The sequence below is a fragment of the Lagopus leucura genome, unplaced genomic scaffold, assembly GCF_019238085.1.
Source record: "Lagopus leucura isolate 7727_CA_CO unplaced genomic scaffold, USGS_WTPT01 Super-Scaffold_100047, whole genome shotgun sequence".
Lineage (NCBI taxonomy): Eukaryota > Metazoa > Chordata > Aves > Galliformes > Phasianidae > Lagopus > Lagopus leucura.
In genome coordinates this window covers 1,692,542-1,717,489 of record NW_024962293.1, presented here as the reverse complement: position 1 = coordinate 1,717,489, position 24,948 = coordinate 1,692,542, and the positions used below count along the sequence as shown (strand labels likewise).

General features: G+C 46.0%; 1 protein-coding gene across 4 annotated transcripts in view; it reads left to right on the top strand.

Annotated features, from left to right (window-relative positions):
* Positions 1–2,873: 2,873 nt before the first annotated feature.
* DOK5 (docking protein 5) overlaps positions 2,874–24,948 on the top strand; it is a 38,612-nt gene continuing 16,537 nt past the window's right edge. For 2 of the 4 annotated variants that reach the window (XM_042884931.1, XM_042884929.1), the window contains exons 1-2: positions 2,874–3,041; positions 18,913–19,020. In XM_042884931.1, coding sequence (XP_042740865.1) covers positions 2,976–3,041; positions 18,913–19,020 — 174 coding nt within the window. In that variant the 5' untranslated portion in view covers positions 2,874–2,975. Of the gene's footprint in view, positions 3,042–13,879; positions 14,044–18,912; positions 19,021–24,948 lie in introns of those variants that run through there. The other 2 variants (XM_042884930.1, XM_042884932.1) reach the window with 2 other exon arrangements.

Genomic DNA, 24,948 nt, shown 5'->3' with positions numbered 1-24,948 from the left:
AAAGCAGAAATAGGAAAAGGAATGTCAAAGGCTCTTCAGGGAGGTACTGCATGTGAGATATTGCATTCTGCTAACCTCCGAGCACTTGATAAGGTCAGAGCACTTCACTGTGATGTTATCATTTCTAAAATACTCTGAAAAATCAAAAGAATAGTGGGAAAATGTTGGCATCCTGACCTTATGGAAACCAAATGCTATGGGACCTTTTAATAAAAAAAAACCAACAAACTATTGATGCATGTTGTACATTTCCAGAAAATAATTTCAGGGTGATCACATCAGGACCTTTCTTAGTCAGGTTTGTAGCAGCTCCATCTGTGTGCACGAGTACCAGAAAATGCTGCTTCCTTCCAGTGGGCTCTGCAGCTCCTCTACCTGCAGTACAACCCAGCCATCTTTGCCACACGTCACCTTTAGGCTGATGAAACCACACTGCAAACACAGAGGATGACATGCTTCAAATACAGAGAGGTGAACACGGCTTCTTTTGCAAATGTCAGTATGGCATTTGGAAAAAAAATGGATCCCTTCATTTTCAGTGAAAATGCATACCAGCCATTTCCAGTTTTGGAGCCTCCAAAGTGAGGCAGCTCATTGCAGGGCAGTATGGTGACATGGCACTGTGAGATGAGAAAGCAATAACAATTCACTTAAGCTATTAGCAGCAGTCTGGTACTTCAAAGTGACCCCTGAAAAAAGAAGTGTAAGTAAATAACATTGCCATTAAAAGGAGAAGAATTTACATATCAAGGAAAGCTTATTGAAAACGTTTTGTACAGTTTGGGATAAAGATAATGGGGCAGCATTTCCTTACAGGGAGTGCTGATGGCCCATAGGCCCCAGGGAATGGGAAGCACTGCTGTCAAAACAGCAAGAGAACTCCTTTGTATCAGTATTGAAAACCTGGTCAGCAGTTTTGTTTCACAGTGATGGCAGAGGGCTGAAAACCCTAGCAATGAGATTTTCTGGCACGTTCTTGAAGCGCGTTGCACGCATGGAAATTAAAATGCATTTTCTCTTTGAACTATAGCACGCGTGAGGGATTTGGGTTGTTCAAAGGCGAATCATAAATGGACACTAATATCCTAATTCATCAAAGAATGAGCACAGGATTAAGTCTGCCTTTAATTAGCAGAGCTCTTAGGGATGTGTGTACCTGCAGGAGCGCACTGCTGCTGACCAACTCGGTGGGATGTGTCTATGGGCACTGGGGGGGATTAGAAGCAAAGCCCAAAATTGCTGAAAAGACACCTAAAATGGTTCTGTAATTTGTTTCCTGTCACAAATATCTGTGAAATCAAAGTAAATGCTCTCTCATTTCAGACTACACTTGATTCTTCCAGCACTGCTGTTTTCGTGGTGCTTGAGATTGTGAAATACGTTTACACACTGAATGCACACTGCTCTGCAAGGAGCAGCAGGGTGGGAATCTCAACTCCTCGAGCTTTCAGCCAGGACTGACATCCAACCTGTCAGGGGACTGATGTTATCCATGTTCTTGGATACAACATGTTTTAGAAGATTACACTGTTTGGCAGGTCTGAACTGAGGTGCATATGCTTTGTAATATGCAATTTCTGAGGACATTTTTTCTTGAGTGCAAGGACTCGTCTTAGAATAATCTGATTTCTGGGGTATTTTGGTTCATGAGTGTTGCTGCTTTTGTTGCTTCTAACTGTGTTATTTTATGTGTTCTTTGAATTAGTGAAAAGGAGAGGGAAATGTAAAATGGTAATGTAGAATCTGAAACAAGACTGCAGAGTTGTCTCATTCATCCTAAGTGAATTAGCCCTTCAGCTAGAAAGCCTTATGCTCTATCTCCATAACCACTTGTCAATTAATATCTTTGTAAACCCTTGCAAAGCACAGTCACCTCAAGCAAGAGCAGAAAGCACCAAGCTGCTCCCACAACAGAGCAACCAGCACTGTTGTGACTGTTTCCAATCTGAAGGAGCTATGGATTTAGAAAAGGGCCAGTCTTATTATAAGTGAGTTTCGTAGTAACTGAATGACCAAATCAACACAGGCATCATTCCCACCTTGCCTGGTGCTCGGTTCAACTGCAAGGTGCCCTCCTTGCTGAGCTCTGTTCTGCCCTGCCTGCCTTCTCTCTACTCACTTTGTCATTTGCAGGGCATGATAATTGTCAAAGTCATGCGGCTGACCTCCTCCTCAGACTGCCTATAATTGGGATGCTATTAAAAGATGTGATAAGGAGATGAACGGTTCCTCTTTCCAGGACACAGTATTTATAGCGTACCACTAACAGGTAACCTACAGAGCAAGCAGGGTCCTTGGAGCCCCAGTGCTTGACAGTGTTTGCACGTTCCTGGAAAAGGAGATGTGAGGCTGCAGGAGGGAACCCCCGGGCCCAGCGCCAGGCGCTCATCCCTTACTGCAAGCAGCACACAGTGCTGGAAAATGCAGCGCGTGCTCGTGTGACATTTCCAAGACGGGAAGTGTGCCATGGGACCCCGTCCTGAGCGCAGGGCGCAGCTCCGGTTACCGGCCGTCAGGAGATGCTGGGGCTGAGCCACTTGGCAGGCTTTCAGGCATCTGAAAGACTTTCTGGGAAACTCACTTTCCTGAGAAAAACCGCAGGTGGGAGCGGTTTCCTCGGCACAGAAGGGCAGGGCTGACCGCTGCCAGCCCACCTTCCTGCAGCCGGGCTAACAGGGGCACGGCGGAGCGGCGCGCACCAAGCGGGCAGTTCAACGCAACTCCCCAGAAATGGACAACCCTCAGTATTCTGCTCCTTAGAAACGAATTGGACAGCTGGGCTCAGAAGAGGAGCGATGGAGGACGCGGGGCGGGCATTAGCGCAGCCCTGCCCACAGCCCTGCCCGTCGCGGGGCCGGGGCGCTCGGTGGGGCGGAGCGGAGCGGGCGCGGTTCTCCCGGAGGCTGCAGCTGTGCCGGTAGGGCTGCCTGAGCCGCCCCGACCCCGCCGGCTGCCTCTAACTTTCCCGGAGAAGGATGGCCTCCAATTTCAACGACATCGTGAAGCAGGGCTATGTGCGCATCCGGAGCAGGCGGCTGGGGGTGAGTGTTGGTCCCCTCCCGGCGGCACCTGCCTTGGGGATTTGTTTTCTTCTTTTTTTTTTTTTTTTTCCTTTTCTTGTAATTGTCTTTGTCTTGTTTTTTGCAAACTGTGCTCTCTGAGTGTCTCCGCAGGCGAGGTGAAAATCTAGGGGGAGATGAATCAAAGCATCTTAAATGCATGAATCTGCGCGTCTCATGCGTGCTCGTATACGTATCTGTATGCATATATGTGTATTTTTACTGTTCCTCTCCCGGTGGGTGTGCTGATGCCGAGGTGCCGCTACCCGGAGCCGGGCATCCGCCCGCCGCCAACTTTGGGCCGGGGCCGCCGGTGGTGGAGCGCTGAGAGCCGGGGAGAAGGAGGAGGAGGAGGAGGTGGAGGAGGATGGCCGGAGGAGCGGGGCTGCAGGTGCCCTCGGGAACGGGGCAGGGAGGGCCGGGGCTGTGCCTTGCGGTGCGGTTTGTAGCTGCCTCGGTGTTCCTGGGATGGGGTTGTAACGCATCGAGGTTTTGAGCTCCGTGTGGGACAGGTGTCGATCTTGTCGGTACCTTTTAGGGCTTTAAAGACTATCGCGTGAGAGTTTGACAAAATAAAAAATCCCCAGATCCCCATTCCTCCTTTAGTTCCTTATTTCATTTTAAACTTAAGTCTGTTCTTGTGCTTTTACGACAAGCTCCTGGTTTCGGCAGTAGCAGCAGGTGCCCCTCGGGCATCCGCTCTGACCCTCCAGAGCCGCTGCACCTCCTGCTCCTTCTTGCGGTGCGGGATCTCAGCCCGGAGGGAGGCTTTGTGCCTGTCGAGTGCCTTCAAAAACGAATCTGCACCTCAGGACAGGAAGGCAACTTATTTCTTGTGTTTACTGACAGCTGATGGGTTATTAATTGGGCAGTTCTGAATTGTTTGTAGCGTGAGTTTTACATCCAAATTTATTGTGAGGTGTGTTTGGTCATCGGGAAGTGTTTGCTGATGACAAGTAAGCTTCATTCTCTTTGCATGCCCATGTTCAATAGAACCTATAGTGTTCATCTCCCTGACTTGTTTGGGTTTGTAATATGTTCCTGCACCAAAGGGAAGATGCTGTTTGTCTTGTACCTGCACTTCTGGGCATTGTTCACTCTTTAAGAACCATCTGATTCAGTGACAGATGGAGATAACGTCATTTGGAGAGAGTCTGTAGTAAGTCTGGCAGGACCAGTGTACCATGGCCATCCTTCCAGCACTGAGTATGTATTGGTATTCAGTTTGTTCCTGCGTGAATAAAAAGTAAGATTAAACTTTGACACATCTTTCCATTCTGTGGCAGTGAAACCTAGCAGGAGTGTGAACAAAGTGCATCTGCTCTGAGATGAATGGAAGCCCTATTAATGGAGAAAGTGCTTTAGTGAAGATGTCCCAGAGTGACTGTGCCTTAGAGAGTTGTTAAAGTGAAGAGCCCAGAACTGGTCATTCCAGGCTTCCCTTTGCTCTGGGAATGCTGTCCCATTGACTGGCCAAAGGGAGGAAGCCAGTAGCTGCTACCTGGTGACAGAGGCTGGAGCTGTGGGCATGAGGTGCCCTGTTCATGTCCTGGTGCCCCTCTTACCTGGGAGTAAGCAGTTTTGTTAACAGTAGAGCTTTTTCTCCTTAAAGTTTTCAGTTTAAAATATTGCTCAGACGTTTGAAATACAATTGCAGGCTTCCTCCTGTAACTTGTGTTCCCTATAAGCTGCTTAAGAGCCCAGTGTCCTGATTTATGAAATCCAAGTGAAAGTGGGTACTTGGGTTAATTACGATTAACCTGAGATCTTCAGATACAGGACAAGCATGTTTGCCCGAAGCAACACTGCAGCTGCCAGCACCCACTTCACAGCACAGCCCCAGTAGCTCTCCTCACCTGCTGCCTTTTCCTCCTCAATCAGCTGTGGATGTGCCCAGCCGGTGCAGAAGAGGCCTGAGCTGCAGCTTGATATTAGACAGAGCTTGAGTTCAATATTACTCAATGGCAAATGGGAAGTTGGCTCCTTGAGAGGAGCTGTGGGACAGCTTGGTTTTTTGGGTAGCTGCGTTGGGAAGGGCTCTCCAACACTCAGGAGCTGGAGATGGGAAGTGAAAAATAGTCTAAACCTTAATCCACGGAGTGGGAAACTTTGCAACTTTGCTGTGCCCTGACAGCATCAGGAAGGACAAGGCTGCTCCAGCCCTGCGCGCAGCTCCTGCTGGTTGGGAAGGGCTTGGATGCTGTGTGTGGTGAGGTGTGAAGGGAGCTACTAAAATATGCTCACCGCTATGGTGGCACAGCTGCAATCAGTGCGTTGTTCTTTCAAATGGAACTCAGCTCCTGGGTTTTTCCTCTGTAATGCTATGGTAATTTCATCACCAAGGGAACTAGAGCAGCGCTTGTGTCTACAAATTACTTCAAAAAATGACTTTTTGGAATAACAGGGGTGCAAATGCTACATTTGTGAAGAAAGGGGTGCAGAGGAGCAGCTTGCTCAAAACCGAGCTGCTTTTGAAGGAAAACTGACAATTCTGAGAGGCTCTACTTTGTAATTTCAAGTCCAGTGTAGGCTAATTAGGTTTCTACCTGGACCGTTTGTGTGCACTTTAAATATGTAAATTTAATTTAATATTATTTAATAGAATAGTTTCCATAGTAACATTTGCATCACGTGTGTCTTCCACAGAGCCAAATATATTCAAGAGAAAGCGCACTCTTCCCAATTCTTTCCATCCTTATAGGGAAAAAATAATTCCCTCAGCCAATGATCTCTCTCAGTTCCGTTATTAGCGCTGACATGGAGGAGATTGTGTTCTAAGGAACTGCTGACAGTGCAAATGCACGACCTCACGGAGTTCTGTGCAACATAACAGATCAGCTTTGTTCTGTGGGCAGCGCTTCCACCAGTGACCAGCAGACCTGTGTTTGGGGAGAGGAGATAAGAGGAGACGCCGTGCGGCACTGAGTGCTTTTGCCAGCGATTACCTTTCACCTGATAAAGCACTTTGTGTCTATTTACATGAAACACAAGTTGTTTTGTGGCTTCTGAACCTAAAAAGACTTTTTTTTTTTGCCATTGTGACCATCAATTAAGGTCTCGTTCTGTGACACAGGTCTGATTTTTTGGGAGTGAAGGATTTCATTATGGGGATGTCTGCTCTCTACACCGAAAAAGCAGTCCCTGTGTACTCACTGTAAGGACAGGTGTGTGTGGTGCTGGTGAATACACCTGGGCTTTCATTTTGGTTGAACTGTGTCAACTGAGTGTTCAGTTAACAAATAAGACTCAGAACAAGAACAAATCTTAGAAATAAAGGACCTTTGTTACACTGATAAGCCTGGCTTGTAGCTGCTGCTGTTCTCACATCTAACTGCTAGCCTGGCTTCAACCAATGTGCTTCCTGGCAAAGTTTTCCTCGCCCTGAGGAAGCAGGTTGCAAGGAAGTGGTGGTGTTAGGAAGCACAGAATATGGCAGGTTTTGTACTGAGAAGGTATGTTGTTGGGATGAAAGCTTGCCCAAAGAGCTTTAAAAGCAAAAGGGTACTTGTTGCTCATGGGAGTTGCTCGCCTCTCTCGCTGAGCTGCGAGGCTCCTGGCAGTGCTTTTGTTGCAGTCTGACACTTTTATTGAGCCCTCTGTTGTTGCAGCTTGGCTTGCCCTTGCCGTACCCCCAATTACATTTGGGGTTCTGGAAGCAACATTTCAATTTGTGTGAAGGCTGCAGAGTGAAGCTGCCCTAGGGTTATCCCCCGCTGCTGCTGTCAGGGTGCAGGCAGATGGGAGTGCTGGGGCTTCCAGGGAAGCAGTGATGTCCCTGAAGCAGCACTGAGCATGCTGATGGCACGGTACCCAAAAGTGCCCTCCTCCTGCATGGAGTGTTGGAGATGATGCTGTTCCCCCTGGGAGACCCCACAGAACCCTCGGGGCTGTCCCAGCCTCGTGATGTATGGCAGACTGCTGGAGTGAGATGCCGTGGGGTCAGCTGTCAGCCCCTGGATCTCGGTGTGCCAGGAGCGCACGTGGCGTGTCCTATTGCATGAAGTGTCTGAGCTGTCTGCAGCTAAAAGTGCAATAGTGCTGATTAAACAAAAGCACCCCAAAGAACCAGCTGAGGTGTTCTGGTCAGGCACAGAGATGCTGCTGATAACGACTTGTCCATGGCCAAACTGCACAGCATCCAGCTTGGCTCCAGTCCCTTGGCTGGAAGGCACTGGCTTTTGGAAGCCTTCCATCCTCTGGCTTTCTTGGAAAATGCACACCTTCCTAATGAGGGTTTTGCTGCTGTGTGTGGCCGCTCCCTAGGAGGGCAGCATACCTTTCTAAGCAGCGTATGCACCTGAAGCTGATACATACAGGTCTACACCTTTTTCTCCCAAGTTTTGTCTCCTAGGAATGCATGTGACTTGTGGTTTTTTATTTTATTACAGCTTTGACTCCCAGGTTCCAGAAAACACTGAAGATCGTGTGTATCTAAAATCACAATGGAAAATACTGAAATAATTTTGATATAAACATTAAGATGATCCATATTCTGAAAAGAGGATGACATTTTCTCCCTCACAAAATAGGGTTAATAAAATTAGGGCAGGCTAGGACAGCACGTGCTGCTGAATGCTGCACATACATTACTGCTGCATGACAGAAGTATTTAAAACAGTCCTCACAATTTGTGGCTTGTTGGAAAAGCCTTACGAAGTGTTTCTCTCTCTAGAACATATACAGCTGCTAACCAGCTACGCTGGAGGTTTACCACGCGGAACAATCTGCACACTAACTTTTTAAATTGCCATTACTGGAGGTATTCTGATATATTTTATGGCTGCCATGATGTTGTGATGGTATTTCCTGTGTATGGAGGTCTGGGAGCCAGCTCTGCAGTTTGTATTACTATCACATTATTACAGACTGCTAAAAATGCTCATTTGGGAGGATCCATTGCCTTTAATGGAGCTGTGCGTACAGCTGAGTATCTGTTCCTAAAAGATGCATGTCTCCAGAGAGGCATCCTATATGTTTATCAGTGAATAAAGCTCCCAGAGAGGAGTAAAGGGGATTTTTTTTTAACCTAGCAATGTGTTTCTTGTACCTCAGCCTGGCAGAGGAGCGCTGTGCAGTGTCCTCTCTCAGAGGTATCCTCACTTTGCATCATCCAGGCATGGCTCAGAACTCTCCTTGCAGCCATATCTGCTGAACAACACTTGTAATTAAATCCTCAGCCTGCTCTCGGGGTGTGTGTAATCCCATCTGCTGGAGGCACCTCTTGGTCATGCATGGCATGGTCAGCTTCCAGCGTCCTGCTGTGGGACCCCCATGGAAACCTGGGCCAGAGCCAGGACAGAGATCTGAGCAGGTTCGCCAAGTTTCAGCAGCTCAAGTCCAAAAGTGCAGTTCTGACAAACTACTCTGTCTGTAGAGGTTTCCCAAGGATGCTGAGAACAGCTGGCGTCTCGCATCAGTCGTGGCAAGTGTGGGTTGTCCACATCTGGTGTGCTCCTGCTGCCCTGTCCAGGGCTGTTCTCTTGCTGTCCTGCTGTTCTCTTGCTGTCACACATCTGGAACAGATGTGTGGCCTTTCCTCCCCAGTGTCCTTAACCTTGCTGATGGGAATGCATGACTGGATTTGCACCTTTCCAATCCATTTTGGTGTGGGTAAATGATTTCTCGTTATGAGGGTGACCTTGGGCAACTGGTGAACCTTACCAGTGGTTGCTGGGTAGGACCTGCCTTCTAGGAATGGAGGGGAGGAGGAAAATCAGAAGTTGTCCTTCTGAAGGCAGCGGTGTTGAAGGCACTGCTCTCAGTGGTACGAGGACCTCGTTAACGCAGGAGAAAGCATTTCTGTGGGTGCTCCTCTTTAATGCTGATCTAAAACAGTTTAATAAATGTAATGAAGTCCTAATGGTAGAGAAATTGGGGAAGTAAAACTGTAATGGGCTTTAATGAAATATTTGGCTACTGGAACTAGTGTTAGGCTTGTCCAGAGAGAAACAAGACCTGTGTGCCACTGCTTTGCTTGATGGGTCTGACTTGTCCAAAAACTCTCAACCACATCAGTGCAAAGGAATGTGATACAAGTGAGTTTGCCAATGCAGAACTAGGGCTCTCCTGGCCAGCCCTATAATAGGAACTAGTAATAATTTAGTCTTTAGAAGGGCAAAGAAGGGAGATGGCTTCTTCACAGCTTTGTGGTTAGTTTCCTGCTTCTAGAACATAGTTGCTTAATAGCAAGTAATCTGTACTGTGGTGTTCCTGGGTTGGTTTGAAAACTCAGTGTAAAATGGTTCTTAGGTTTCTGGACTGCTTCTCACCTTGATTAATGCTTTACTTTAACATTCAACATTTAACATTTGACATTAACAGAAGTATTCAATATTTTAAAAAAGAAATCAGCAAAAATTCACCTAAAATCAGGAGGGCTTTTCTTTCTTATACAGTTGAGGAATTAGATGGTCTATACAGGCTATATGTTAGAGGGGAAATGCAACAATTCTGTGCTGCAGCACAAAAAACCCACGCACCAAACAGCCTGCAGACTGCAGTCTTCATCTGGTACGGCATTCGTGCTTACAGCACACACTTTAGGACTGCAATGGGAAAACTTCTGATTGGTGGTCAGAAGTTTGGGAAACCTTTATACAGAAGTTTAGTGCTTTGTGTTTTTTAAAGAATTTTATACACAGTTGAAACTTTTGACTTTCAAAAGCTGGGAAGAATTAAGCTTTCGGTGTTCTCACATCTTGATTTTAATTATGCTCATTTCTGTAGGAAATTCAGTGAGAAGAGAATGGTGTTGAGCATGGAAAATGACATAGTTTTTGCAAGTTCTGCATAGTGGTGTTTCTGTGAAACACTGGGAGGAGAGGTGGGACAGGGAGAGACAACCTGCAGGACTAGAACTATATGGTTCACAGACTGGTGCTTGGGTGAGTGTGCTAGAGAGTCAGCTTGGGAAGGTCAGAGCAAGAGCTGTGAAAACTGGAAACCACAGTGATAGTGGATGTAATAAGGGGCAGGAGAAGGAAAAGTTGTCTGCCTGTATCTATGTTTGAAGCAGCTTCAGTGATCAAACTCCAGCATTCACCTTTATAGCTCCTTTCAGTCTGGAAGTATTTGAGACAGAATAAAATGAGCAGATTTTGTATGCACCAACTTCAGCGTGCAAGATATTAAGCTTGTTGGATTTGTATTTTTAGAAAACTCCTAAATAAGGTGTTGGAACATTTTCACAGATACAATTTCTTGCTGCTTGGATCTTGGTGGTGGTGGCAGGGATAGGATCCAGGACGCTGCTTGGAAAGCATGAGCTTGGACAGGTGTCAAGTGGATGGGGCCAGACTCCTCCTGAGGTGTGCAGTGACAGGGCAAGGGGCAGTGGGCACAGACTGAAGCACAGCAACACGAGGAAAAGCTTTTTCACTATGAGAATGACAGAGCACCAAAACAGCTGCCCAGAGATTGTAGTTTCCTTCTCTGGAGGTACTCAAAACACACCTGGATGCTTTCTTGTGCAATCTACTGTAAGGAACTGCTTTAGCAGGGGGTTGGACTCAATGATGTCCAGAGGTTCCTTCCAGTTCATCTGATAATATGATGAAGCTTTCTTGTGCTTTTCAGCATTCATTTTCCACTTGGTAACCTTCCCTGTCATTCTTTGGAAGACAACCTTAGGTATTTAGCAAAACAAAGAGACTTCAAATTTGCCATTTCCCAAAACTGAGATAACTGGTGAGCAATGGACTCTCACCTGTTTGCTGTCTTGTTCTGAAGATGAAGTCTTCACTTTACCAAATCTAATTCAGACTTGACTGCAGTGCTCTTCTTCTGCTTTTATCTCAGGTAATTCCCCCAGTTTTTGCCAGCTGTTTCCTCAGCTCTGTATCCTCACCGTTTGCTCTTTTGTTGCTAGACTGTATGTTTTATGGAGGTGTTTGTATTAATTGTTACTGCACACAAAGGATATGCCAACAACAATTGTGAACACAGTGACAGGAAAGTAAAACCCCATTATAAACAGGGGAAGCTCAGTCTGTCCTCATTTCATTGCCTTTTCATCATCAGTCCATTACAGCACGAGAGCTCCTCTGCGGTGGGTGTTACTCTGAAGTTGCACCCGCCATAAATTAATGTTTTGCAGTGTTTATGGAGACACTTGAAAGAAAGCAACAGATGTAAGGTCTGCACCTGGGTTGACATCTTAATGTGATGTTTCAGGTATGCTGTGGAAGTTGATGGAGTATTTCTGTTATCTTCTTGTCTGACTTCATCAAGTGCTGTCACAAAATACCAGTGGAAGTTCAAGCGAGTAGAACAGGGTGGGGTTTTATCTCCCTTTCTTCTGCTGAGAATAATGTAACTTTTCAATTCAGAATGCCACAGCAGTGAAATCTGTGGTGTTTCTTCCCAGCAGTATTAATGTAGAAGATAAAGCGGTTCCTCTCCTTTCCAAGGAACTTGTGATGTCTTATGGTCAGCAAAGGAGAGCTACTCTTAATGCCCTCCCTAGTGGCCGTGCCCCAGTGAGGACAAATGTTAGCTGATGGCGCCAGACATATAGATACAGCTAGATGGCACAGGGCTTATGGGAATGAATTTTTAGAGCTGATCTGACCTCTGGAAAGGTTGGGGGAATGAACCCCCACTGCACAGTGTTGATGTTAGGAGAAAAAGAGAACTGTGGAACTCTATCTCATCTTAGCTGTGCGGGGAGCCTTGAGGCTGAGTTGAGGTATGAGGCAGATGTATGTCAGGATGGGAGGTGATGCACATGGTTTGTTGAAGCAAACCTGTGATGCTTCCTGGAGCTTGCAGAGAAATTAATTGGCGAATGGCAAAGAATGACAGCAGGCCAAAAATGGCCAGTTGTTGCTAGTTAGGGGCTTGCAGGGCATTTGTCATCCTTGGGTGTCCAAGCAGCACACAGCAAGCCTCATTAACTCCATTTCCAGGTGGGCAGATGGCAACAGGTACAGCTGAATTGCTCAAAGTCACTCACTGGTGTCTGGAAAATTAAAATACTTCTCTTGTGTCTGGCTTTGGGTGATGGCAGCTCACTGTTGAAGAACGTATTCTTCTGAGATAAAGGCTGGATTTGTGTGCACCTTCTGCATTTCTTCTCTCATTTTGTGCAGTCTTCAGATTGCAAGTCCAGCCGTGAAATGCAGCTCCCACAAATGGCTGAGTGATATGGGAGGCTACAGCAAAGCCTGGGAGTTTGTGAGCAAATACAGTTCATCTCCAAACATGGAACGAGTCCCCTGTGCCTTCTGGATAGTGCAGTCCAGGAGAGCATCCCCTTAGTACTGCTTTTTAGCATGTGTACTGATTACAGCTCTGGGTACTTTGTAGACTCTTTGCATCTGATGTACTAATTAGTGAGCTTCATGATCTGTTAATGAGCTATATCAATGCTATTTCCCTCTCTATTCCATGTAATTAAAGTATCCAAGCTGGATAGCAGAGGTGGGGAGGTATTCCAAACCAGAATTCACTGCAGCAATTTCAAGTTATTAAGCAGTTGTCTAATCCTGAGGCCATACTAAATGGTGCTAATTCACTGGGCTGCACTGATGACCTGACCCTCTAGGGTGGCTCCTCCAGTTTTTTCTCCCTTCAGCAGTTACAGTCCTAGGCTGATTTTTCACCTGTCCAGTTTCATGCCTAGAATTAACTGTGCTTATATATAAAGCTTAGCAGATGTTAAAGGAATGAAATCAGATACTTAGCTCCAATCTGATGTTTTTAAGCTGTCACTGGCAAGAAGCTTTCTGCTGTAAATGCTGCTTGGCACATGGAGGCACTCTCCTCAAATGGCCCAGTGGCACAAAGCTGACCCTTTTTTGTGCGCTGGTGGATGAGTGGGGAAAATGGTTTCAAAACCCAGACCACTCCATGGCAGAATTTCTAAGTCCATGAAGGAGGGCCTGGAAGGGGAAGGATGCTTTGGGTAATGCTCTCATTCTAAAGATACTGCCTCTAACTCTTCTGCAGAGAGGGCAAACTGGAAGTTGAAGTCTTGCTGTTAATATTTTTAGGCTGTGAAATTCTCAACAGTCCTTAGAGAAACTCTTAAAAAAAAAAAAAAATTGGAATTGATTTCTCTATGAAACAGCCTCATTTCTAATTTCTTCTGCAAATTCAAGCCATCGTGCTGTGAGTAGAAATGAGAAAGAAGTGACTGCTTTGCAGAACTCTTAGGATACCTGTGTGGGATGGGCGCATCCTGAATCGCAGTTCTGACATCTTAAAATGGACATTTTAAGTAAGGACAGATATCACTCTTCTGTGTTGTTTTGTGAACAGATCTTACAGCCAGTTCTGGCCAGTGCCAGAGTTGGATTTTGTAACTTTAAGGGAAAAATGTAGCAATATTGAGCAATTTTGTGCAGGGGGATAATATTACTATTTCAATCCCTATTAGCAACTGTGAATTCCTACTGTAAAATATTGTTTTGAAGAGGTATACTCAGTGTGAAGGAGGGAAATTTATCTCTAGAAATGTGTTTCTCGAGGGAAGGAGAAATCTAGATTGTTTTCTTTCATCTCCCAGAGAAGATTGCTTGATGTAAGCCAACTTTGATTTATGCAGTCATTATAACCTGATCACAATGAATAATGCAATATAGCTTACTCATAACGCACTAACATTAAATAGGTATTCTGGGAATGGGAAGTTGTCCCATTGCCAAGTACAGCTATATCTTTACAGACAATGTAATCAATTTTGCTGCTTATTTCACAAAGCCAGTGAACCAGTCTGCGTCTCCCTGCGGTATTTAGGTCATGCTAAGCACGCGTCAGCACAAGTTAGGTGTGTTTACAGCTCTGTGGTTCTTTCTAGTAATCCATCTGTTTAAATACAGGAATTAGGATTCAGACTCTTCATGCTACCTGGCTAATTTTGTGTGATCAACTCCCCTCTGGAAGGATCTTTTATTCAGAACTCAGTCTTCTGGATGCTGCCTGATAGAATTGATCCAAGACGCTCAGATGGTTTTTCCATTTGCGGATGGAGGTGCTTCAGTGGGTGAGCTATCTACTGCTCTTGGGTAACATGACAGCGTTTTTTGTCCTATGAGAACATTCAGGAAATGCGGTGATAAACTTGCTTGTTTTTGTGCTGTGCCTTTGTCAGATTCTCTGTTTCTGCAGGCTGTTGGTCATAAAAGATAAGTTCCTAGCAATTGCTCAGGCTTTCTGGTAGTCATCTCAAGCTGTATGATAGTACTTTCATCTACTGCTTGTAAAAAAGCTGTTTGTGTTTATCTGACAGCAAGTTCAATGTCCCTATAAATGCAGCTTGTTGGAATTCTTCGGTTTGGGGAAGAGCAGAAAAACACAGCACAGGAATAAAATAGGGTAGCTTTCCCCAGAGGCTCATTTCTTGTTTGCAAAAGAGAAATTTGCCAGATGCGACTTTGTACTACTGACTCCCTCTTAAATAACAAAAAAGAGGTGGGATCGTCTGCTCCAAAGGAAAATACTCACGCTTTGCCAAAGTGTATTGGATGACAAAGGTGTAGGAATCTTAAATTTTTTTTAGTTTTAAACTCCCCAGCCCCAAGGTAAGAGAAATATCCAAATATTTAGAAATTCAGGGGAAGGCTTTTTCCAGAGACTTTTTAAAGATCTGTTGCTGAGCAAAGCATTGAGGAGTGGCATAAAGTTACTACAGACCCAAATGTAAATTTTAGTTGCTAAATTCAGAGGCTTGTTTCCTGTAGTAGTGTTTTCTCCACGATGAAAAAGTGACATTTTAACTCAAAACCTGGCTCCATTCCTGGCTTTTCTGCTCGCTTTGGAGGCGGTGAGGTGATGCTCCTGCCTTCTCACAGCCATTCCCAGGGCAGAGCAAGCCTCAGGCTGTCACATAGCACAGAGAGCCTCTGGTTTCAGTTTCCATCTCTGCATGATCATTCTCAAACCACATCTGAACCCTGAAATTAAGTAAGTCAAGAGATTTTTCCACCCTGCTTGGCCAGATGCTGACCCCTCCCAGCTGAGATTACTGGTGCCTGTGCTTCACGGTGCACTTCCCCACTGGGAGGTGGGGATGGCTGGGCAGTCCTGCCTGGGTCATAGGGAACAGCTCTGAGAGGCAGGAATGCAGATACTCAGATTGCATCGTTCCTTTGAAGTCACTCCTTGACTTCGGTTGTGGCTGTGATTTATGTCAGCTGATCCTTGGAGCCAGGAATAGCAGTGATTTGCCTTGACCTTGGACGTGCATGTTAGATCACCTGCCTGGGGTTCAGATGATCCACTTCATGGACAGCCATGTTATTTCCCTCCAGTTTCATGTTCTTGACTGTTGGAAGCTGTAATTTTTAGAGACTGTAAGAAGTAGATGCTAGTTTTTCTACTTGAATTAAACTTCAGGTCAGGCATCTTGTAGGATCCTGCAGGGAGAGCTTTGGGAGTTTTAGGTGTTTCGCAAATGACAGCTCTTACTGTTCTCTCTCATCTCATCAGTTCCTGATTTGCTGCTTGGATTATCTAATCACTGTCAGTGCAAGTGTTTGGGGTGAAAGTAATTAGAGCAGTGCTTCCAACTAATTCCTATTCATGTAGCAGTAGTGTAAACGTTGATTTGAGGGATAAGTGAGCTAAGTGTTCGTGCTGAATAGGCACCTGGGAGCGTCTGGGGCTGCTGCTGGTAGCTGCTGTCAGAACAGCTTCAACAGTGTAAACAGTTCAGGTACTGTTGTCAGTGTGAGGAAGTGCTGACAAGCCTCAGACACATACTCCATCGTGATGGATCAAAGGCCTAATTATTTGCTCTGTATGTGCTCCTAATGGGGTCTGTGATTAGCTCTCTGTCTTGGGCTCATCACCAGCTCTTCTGTGCATTGACTGCGTTGAAGGGCTTTCCGTGTTCTTGCATAGAAGTTGGGTTTGTGCAGCTTCTGCTCAGTCAAGGTGGTGCTGGGTGCTCTTCTGCAATGTTGTGGGATCACTGAAATGATACTGTGATAATGGACACCCACTGCTGATGGCAGCTATCTCAGGATTTCGTTTTTGAAAGTGCTAAGCAGGTTTTAAGAGAGAGCTTGCGTCTTCTTTTTGAGTTTGTTCCCATAAGCTGTCAGGCAAGAGTTAACAACCACAGCACTGATGTTAATGGGATTCTAACAAAAACAAAATACTTGATAATACTTCAACTATTGCAGCCCAGTATGTAAATCTTATTTTCGTGCTGTGTCTAAACACTTGTCCTCCTGTTTCCCACACCACCCAGTAACGGTGGCTGTTTTGTTGCTGGCAGCGCTGAACAAAGCTGCAGTGAGGGATGAATTGCATCAAAGTCACTGGTGCAGAGAAGGCCTAACTGGCTGTTGATGTTTCTAGAGTTTGTGTAGCTGTATGGGTTTAGAGAACTCAAAACTCTTCTTTTAAGACTTTAAACATCTTTCTATTAATTTAACATCCAGGAACCCTGATGGTGCAACCAGATTGCACAGTCAGGTGGTACGCAAACATACAATTAAATCGTGCAGTCTGGAAGGAGGCAGTTGTACGACAGATGAGTAATGGTATTTCATTAGACCAAGTGACTGCCTAGATAACATGCAGGAGAACTGAGGATTCCTGGTTACAGTCAATGCCTTGAGAAATGCAGGCAACCTTCCAGCTGGTGTTGAGCTCACTGTGTAAGCAATACTTCATTGTTCACAAGCATTTGTATTACAAGTGGATTACAAGTGTATCTTGGGATAAGACCCAGTAGTGATGGTATTAACGGGGTGATGGAGCCTGTGCAATTACACAGGTGGTTTGTTAATCTACTGGTGCAACTAAGTAATTGCAGTTCAGTACTTATGAGATTAAATCTTGTCTGTGAGCTAAACTGCTTCCCTGTTCTTTGGAGAGTAACTCTTCTGATGAGAATGTTACCATCAGATGCAAAAAGAGTTGTGGTTTTTTTGTTGTTTTTTTTTTTCTTTTTTTTTTTCTTTTTTTTCTATGGGCTACCATATGAATAGTAGAGCATAAATTGGAGGGAGGTGGGTCTCAGCCATGTTTATGTACTCAAGCACAGCTTAAGTGCTTTTCCTAATTCAGGACCAAAACAAGCAGCATAGTGCCTTAACCTGGCAGGTCAGAACACAAATACCTTGGCCTTGCTTCAGCTCAGAGATGCCAAAGGAAGGAGAGAGCTGATGCAGGAGGAGGAGGAAGTTCAGACGGGGGACCCTTGTGTCCTGATTTTCCTCCATTTCACTCAAATTAGCATCATGAATGCCATTTGTTCTTCATAGGCATAGTTACTTGGGTTGGCATGACTTTGTCCTGAAGGCAGTGATGTATTGTATTGTGTTAGAGAACTGCTGTACTGTGGGAGCAGAACCAAAACACAAAAGCTGAGTATTTATATTTGATGCTGATTTGGCTCCTTTGCTTACATTTAGCAGGTGGTTGTGGTTTTGTTTTTTGTTTTTTTTCCAGCTTTTTAAACCTTGATTCTGTTCTAAATCCAAAAATTAGTCTGGATTAGTTGTTGCTGAGCTACAGAACCCATTCCAGTAACACCAACTTACAACCACCTCCCATGCTTGTATGGAGTTGATTGCTAGTGGTACTTATGGTCCCAACAGCGTTTGGAAGGTCGTACTCCCGGCCAGAGGTGGAAAGAAGCTTTCTTTCCTTGGGCAATGAATGGGTGTCCACAAGCTGGGAGGAATAATATGACTCCCTGAACAGCTGAAAGACAGTGGAAGAACAGACAGCTGGTCAACTCAATCATTTTCATGCACAGAAAGAGTTACGGCTACTTAATTGTAGCTACTTTTCATGGGCATTATTTTGTGCTGGATAAGTTGGTTTAGAAAACTATCAATGGATCCGAGGTTGGAGCTCTCTTGTCTGGTTGCTTGTTGGGCACTGGCTTGGTGGGAGGCAATGAGAAGTTCTGAGGGGTCCCATCACTGATCATTCCATTTGTGCTACCCTGGAGCCCTGCGAGCGCTGTGCACTACTTGATAACAGCTGATAGGGACTTTTCTTTGAAATCACACTACTTTTAGTGGCAGTCTTGTTTTATTTCTTATCTTACCAGGTGTCACTTTCGAATTACTGATTAAATGTAGGCTGTGAACAGTTGGTAAGGCTTAAATTTTTTTTATCCTCTATGCAGACAGTATGTTATCTGAGTTTTGAATGTAATAAGATGATAGGAAGTGCTGCACAGTTGAGGACTAGGTGGGAAGATTGCAAGAAAGGGGACAGAAGTTTGATAAATGAATTGGCAGGATGCTGCAAGTGTGGAAGGGTGTTTCTTCAGTCACTCTGTGCAGAAAGAATCTCATTCAAGTGACTCAAATTTAAGTATTTGGACTTTGAAAGCAAAAGGACAGTTGTTGGAATCCTGTATTCTACTGTGAAATGGTCTGTCCAGTCATTCAGTTACCCAGTAATTGAGCTGCTTTTCACTGTCTATTCACACTTATTCTTTTACGTATTATACACATATTCTGCTTTGCCAATTCACACACCTGATGGAATTTCATTCCTTGTCTGCTCAAGCTTTGTGTCTGTCTTAAGCATACGAGACTGGAACAAATAATGAATTAACATTGAAAAGTGTATCCCTTTATTTTGAAAAAGCTGTTTCCTAGAAAGTCCTGCATGTACAAGCAGGATGGCTGCAGCTTCTTTCATTAGCACCCTTCATGCAAGCATCCTCTGTCTTTATTTATGACTTAATTTATGACTGCAATGTAATTCAAAAGAAATACGATGTGAGTGTCCATTAGCTTGATCTTCATTTTGTCTGAGCTACTGAGAGCCATTAATTGTAGCTCCAGAGCAGAATCTGATTTATAAGTCTAACTTCTATGCAAATGTTAGTGATATTGAAGTCATTGGAGATGCCAAGTTTATTCTCTTGTGTTTCTAGATTTACCAGAGATGCTGGTTAGTATTCAAAAAAGCTTCAAGCAAAGGGCCAAAGAGGCTGGAGAAATTCTCAGATGAACGAGCTGCTTACTTCAGATGCTATCACAAGGTAAGGCCTGATTATATTCTTGTTTATCAAACTTGTTTTACATACAGTTGGGAATAAAATCTGAAGTTGTCACGTATTAATTGGCCTAAAAACTGGAACTTTCATTTTCTACAGTCGGGGTCCAAAACCCATTTGTATGTTCCTTCAGTAAAGGAAGGGGAGATCGGAAAGTTGGGTACCTAACAGCTTGGGTCTTGTGTGTGTGTGGGAGGCACTAGACAGCTACAGAAATGATGGGCAACGTGCAAATCTTTCTTGCAGCAGTGATGTGAAAACCTTCTCTGAATTCACTGATATTAAAAGAACGTTGCTTTCCCTCTAATCGCTTCTCTGCAGTTCTGTGTGCATTTCATACTCATCTGAGAATTTACATGTGTAATTCTCCTGGGCATGGAGATGAAAATGAGAAACCCTTTAATTTATAATCATTGTTGGCAAAAGCTTAATATATTAGAAGATTAGGATTTATGTGCATAAATTGCTGGGAGTCAGCGAGCACAGCTCAGCTCGAGGCTGATCTGCATTTATTCACTTTGACGTACGTTTAGGAGGAAATCTGGAGGGAATACTGAGTCTGAATTCAGACTTGTCAGTCTGCATGCTGTATAATTTGTAACTGATTGATCATAAAACCTGTGGCAATTTGTAGTAAGTCGTGCCCATAAATACTCCATCTACATTTTGATTAAGAAACTTTCAGAAGTAATGAACGGTGTGTTTGAGGGTAGCACAGTGTGTGTAAGACAATATCTAGCTTTCAGTGAGACACTGCATTTGTATCAGCGTGGCTCTGTCAGTCTCATGCAAGTGTTTATTTCTTCCATTGTACAAATGTAACGCATCATTGGGTTCAGATTAGTTAACAGATGTGAAATCTAAAAGGAATCTGAATGAAGCTGGATTTCTTTTTCAAGAGAAACTGAGGCTGCCCTCTAGTTCTAAAGCCATCAGCTATACAAGCTGATTGGCTCTGCTTGCTTATAACCAACCTTACTTGAAAGGAAGCTAATGAATGTTAAGTAGTGTTCTTGTGTTCTTTGGCTAAAATGTCTTGACTTACAAAGAGCACATGTGGCTTAAAATGGCTGTATCCTTTTTAAAAAAGCTTTGTAGATGTGTGAAATTCAAAGGTTGGCAATGATGCAACTTCCAGCCTGATTATCTGGGAGGTGTTCAAAGGGAACATGCCACTGCTGCACTGCGTTGCACTGCAGTTGAATTGATTCTTGTAAAAACAAACAAACAAAAAAAAAAAAACAACACCAAAAACATAATAATCAAATGAAAAGAAAAAGGAAAAAAACATCTTAATATGGCAGTCGCCAACCACACTACTTCTCAACTGTTTTTATCTATCTTATTAATGGGCTTTGATGGTCATCATATCATCCAGTGCCTGCAATAGTCATTGCTATTGTTATACACATCTGGTCAGCACAAGCTGTTGAAGGCAGCATCACATCTAGACACTGGAGGAGCCCTTGCTCACCCACCCCATCAGTCTTTGTGGAGATTTAATCTATCATAAGACTGTGAAAATGAAAAATCATAGAATCATAGAATCATAGAATCACTAAGGTTGGAAAAGACCTAAAAGATCACCCAGTCCAACCGTTCACCTATTCCCAATAGCTCCTACTAAACCATGTCCCTCAACACAACATCCAGCCTTTCCTTGAACACCCCCAGGGTCGGTGATTCCACCACCTCCCTGGGCAGTCCATTCCAGTGCCTGACCACCCTTTCTGAAAAGTAATACTTCCTCATGTCCAGCCTGAATCTCCTCTGCCGTAGCTTGAAACCATTCCCCCTGGTCCTATCACTAATGACACGAGAGAAGAGGCCGACCCCCAGCTCACTACAACCTCCCTTCAGGAAGTTATAGAGAGCAATAAGGTCTCCCCTGAGCCTCCTCTTCTCCAGGCTGAACATTCCCAGCTCCTTCAGCCTCTCCTCATATGGCCTGTGTTCCAGACCCCTCACCAGCTTTGTTGCCCTTCTTTGAACACGTTCCAGGGCCTCAATATCTTTCTTGCAGTGAGGGGCCCAAAACTGGACACAGTACTCGAGGTGCGGCCTCACGAGTGCTGAATATAGGGGAACAATCACCTCTCTGCTCCTGCTTGCAACACTGTGTCTGATGCAAGCCAGGATGCCATTGGCCTTCTTGGCCACCTGGGCACACTGTCGGCTCATGTTCAGCCGAGCATCAATCAATACCCCCAGGTCCATTTCCTCTACGCAGTCCTCCAGCCACACCGCCCCAAGCCTGTAGCGTCGCCTGGGGTTGTTGTGGCCGAAGTGCAGGACCCGGCATTTGGCCTTGTTGAAACTCATCCCATTGGCTCCAGCCCAGCTCTCCAGCCTGTCCAGATCCCTCTGTAGGGCCTCGCTACCCCCAGGCAGATCCACACTTCCAGCCAATTTGGTGTCATCTGCGAATTTACTGAGGGTGCACTCGATGCCCTCATCGAGGTCATCAATAAAGATATTGAAGAGGACAGGCCCCAGCACCGACCCCTGCGGAACACCACTCACGACCGGTCGCCAGCTGGATTTAACTCCATTCACCACCACTCTCTGTGCCCGGCCCTCCAGCCAGCTCCTTACCCAGCCAAGAGTGTACCCATCCAAGCCTCTGGCTGCCAGCTTCTGCAGGAGAATGCTGTGGGAGACAGTGTCAAAGGCTTTGCTGAAGTCTAGGTAGACCACATCAACAGCCTTTCCTTCATCCACCAGATGGGTCACTAGATCATAGAAGGAGATCAGGTTGGTCAAACAGGACCTGCCCTTCATGAACCCATGCTGGCTAGGCCTGATCCCCCGGTCACCCTGCACATGCCGCATGATCTCCCTCAAGACGATCTGCTCCATAACCTTCCCTGGCACCGAGGTCAGGCTGACAGGCCTGTAGTTCCCCGGATCCTCCTTACGACCTTTCTTATAAATGGGAGTCACATTGGCAAGCCTCCAGTCTTCTGGGACCTCACCAGTCAACAAGGAGCGCTGACAGATGATGGAAAGCGGCTCGGCTATCACCTCCGCCAGTTCCCTCAGCACTCTCGGGTGGATCTCATCTGGCCCCATCGACTTGTGACAGTCCAGCTGGAGCAGTAGGTCTCTGACTGTTTCTTTCAGAATCACAGGGGGGTTAGTGTGCTCCCCGGCCGAGATTACCAGGTCAGAGAGAGGGGTATCCTGAGGATAACTGGTCTGACTTTTAAAGACAGACGTAAAGAAGGCATTCAGAACCTCCGCCTTTTCCTTATCCTCAGTGGTCACATTCCCAGCCTCATCCAGCAAAGAGTGGATATTCTCCTTTGTCCTCCTCTTACTGTTAATGTATTTATAAAAGAGTTTCTTATTCCTTTTCACACCAGCAGCTAGGTTAAATTCAAGCTGGGCTTTTGCCTTTCTGATTGCACCTCTACACATCCTAACAACTTTCCTGTATTCATTTTGAGTGGCCTGTCCCTCTTTCCACAGGCGGTAGATTCTCTTTTTCTCCCGGAGCCTCAGGAATAGCTCCCTATTCATCCACGCCGGTCTTCTTCCCCGCCGGCTCATTTTGCAGCTCAGGGGGACTGCCTGCTCCTGCGCCCTTAAGACTTCCTTCTTGAAGAGCAACCAGCTCTCTTGGACCCCTTTGCTTGCTAAGACTGAATGCCAGGGGACTCCCCCTATTAGTCCCCTGAACAATTCAAAGTCTGCCCTCCTGAAGTCCAAGGTAGCAGTATTACTATTCCCCCTCCAGGCTCCACTGTGAATCACGAAGTCTATCATTTCATGATCACTCTGTCCAAGACAGCCTCCAACCTCCACATCTCCCACCAAACCTTCCCTGTTTGTGAACAGCAGGTCTAGTGGGGCAGTTCCTCTCGTGGGCTCTCTGACCAGCTGTATCAGGAAGTTGTCCTCTACGCATTCCAGAAACCTCCTAGACTGCTTCCTCTGTGCTGTGCTGTACTCCCAGCATATGTCAGGGAAGTTAAAGTCCCCCATGAGGACAAGGGCAGGCAACTGTGCAGCTTGTGCCAGCTGCTTATAGAATACCTCGTCTGTTTCTTCATCTTGATTTGGGGGTCTATAACAGACGCCCACCAGGGTGCCTTTCTTGTCAGCCCTTCCTCTGATCTTTACCCATAGGGATTCAACGTTATCGTCCCCAGTCATAATCTCAGTAGCGTAAAAGCATTCCCTAACATAGAGAGCTACACCTCCACCCCGCCTTCCTTGCCTATCTTTCCTGAAGAGTTTATAGCCATCCAATGCCGCACTCCAATCGTGGGAGCAATCCCACCACGTTTCCGTTATGGCAACTAGGTCATAGTTTGCCTGCTGCACAATGGCTTCCAACTCTTCTTGTTTGTTGCCCATGCTGCGTGCATTAGTGTAGACGCATCTCAGCTGAGCCCCTCGCCTCTCACCTAATCCCACTACCACTTCCCCAGGCTGCTCTCTAGCAGGCCTGGCTTTATCCCCCTCCCCCTTCCTATCTAGTTTAAAGCCCTCTCTACAAGTCCCGCCAGCTCCTGGGCAAGTATCCGTCTCCCTTTTGGAGACAAGCAATTCCCATCTGCAGACCTCAGGCCAGATGCCGAGTAGACCACCCCATGATCAAAGAATCCAAAGTTTTTACGCTTGCACCAGCCTCTCATCCATGCATTTATAAGATGGCTTTTCCTGGTCATCTCAGCGTTCATCCCTGCCACCAAGGGAATGCTGGCAAACACTACTTGTATGCCCGCTCCATCAACTAACTTCCCCAGTCTCCTAAAATCATTTTTTATAATCCTCAGGCTTCTAACAGGGATCTCATCACTGCCGGCCTGAACTATCAATAGAGGGTAATAATCAGAGGGGTGGATAAGGCTGGGGAGTTTTCTAGAAATATCCCTGACCCGGGCTGCAGGAAGGCAGCACACCTCCCTACGGGTAGGGTCAGGCCGACATATTGGACCCTCTGTTCCTCTCAGAAGAGAGTCACCTACAACTACCACTCTCCTTTCTTTCTTGGAGGAGGCAGTCTTTAAACGCGGAGCTGATCGCCTCACCTTAGGCAAGCTTGGCGGCAGTGCTCCCACATTATCATCAGTCACCTCTCCCTCTGGTTTCAGGGTTTCATACCTATTACAGAGAGGGATCAGGGGAACCGAGGTAGGTCGAGAACTTGGGGGTTGCCTGCGACGCCGGGATGAGACCAGCTGCCATTCCTCATCTTCTCTCAAGCTGTCTCTCCCTGTTTGACTACAATGAGAGAGAGGGTCCATTGTTCCCTCCGTCTGGGTAGTGCAATCTCTGCGCCTTTCTCGCAGAGAGTCACTCCACCAGTCAATCTCTCGCTCGCACTCTCTGATGGTCCGCAGTCTACCTACCTCCTCCCTAAGCTCCACCACCAGGTTGAGCAGCTCATCCAGCTGCTCACACCGCACACAAGTGGCATCCTTCCCATCCTCCCCTGGCAGCAGCAGGCTGAGGCACTCCCGGCAGCCAGAGACCTGAACCGCCACATTATTAAGCAGACCCTCTGTCTGGGTTGCCACAGTCTTCGCATGGGAAGCACGTTTCCTGGTGAGGACCATGACTGAAGGGGTGGTGTCAGTGTAAACAGGAGAGCCAGTCACCTGAGAAAAAGACAAGAGCACCCACCCTTGCTGACACAAGACACAGCCTCTGCTCCCCACTGCTGCCTTAATGAATGGGCAATGAAGTGCTAGTGGCCCTCACACACTAACTACCTCCACCCTAGGTGGTCAGAGCAGCTTTCCACACCTGGCTTGTGTTATGTGGGCGGGAACCGGTTCCCGCCCTCCCTGGTCTATTTTTATCCACACAACAAATGGGTCAAGGTCAAGCCCCAGAGATAAAGAGCAGGCAGTGTCGGCACCACCCCCGCCGAGTCAAGATCCCGCCCACAAGCTGCTAGAT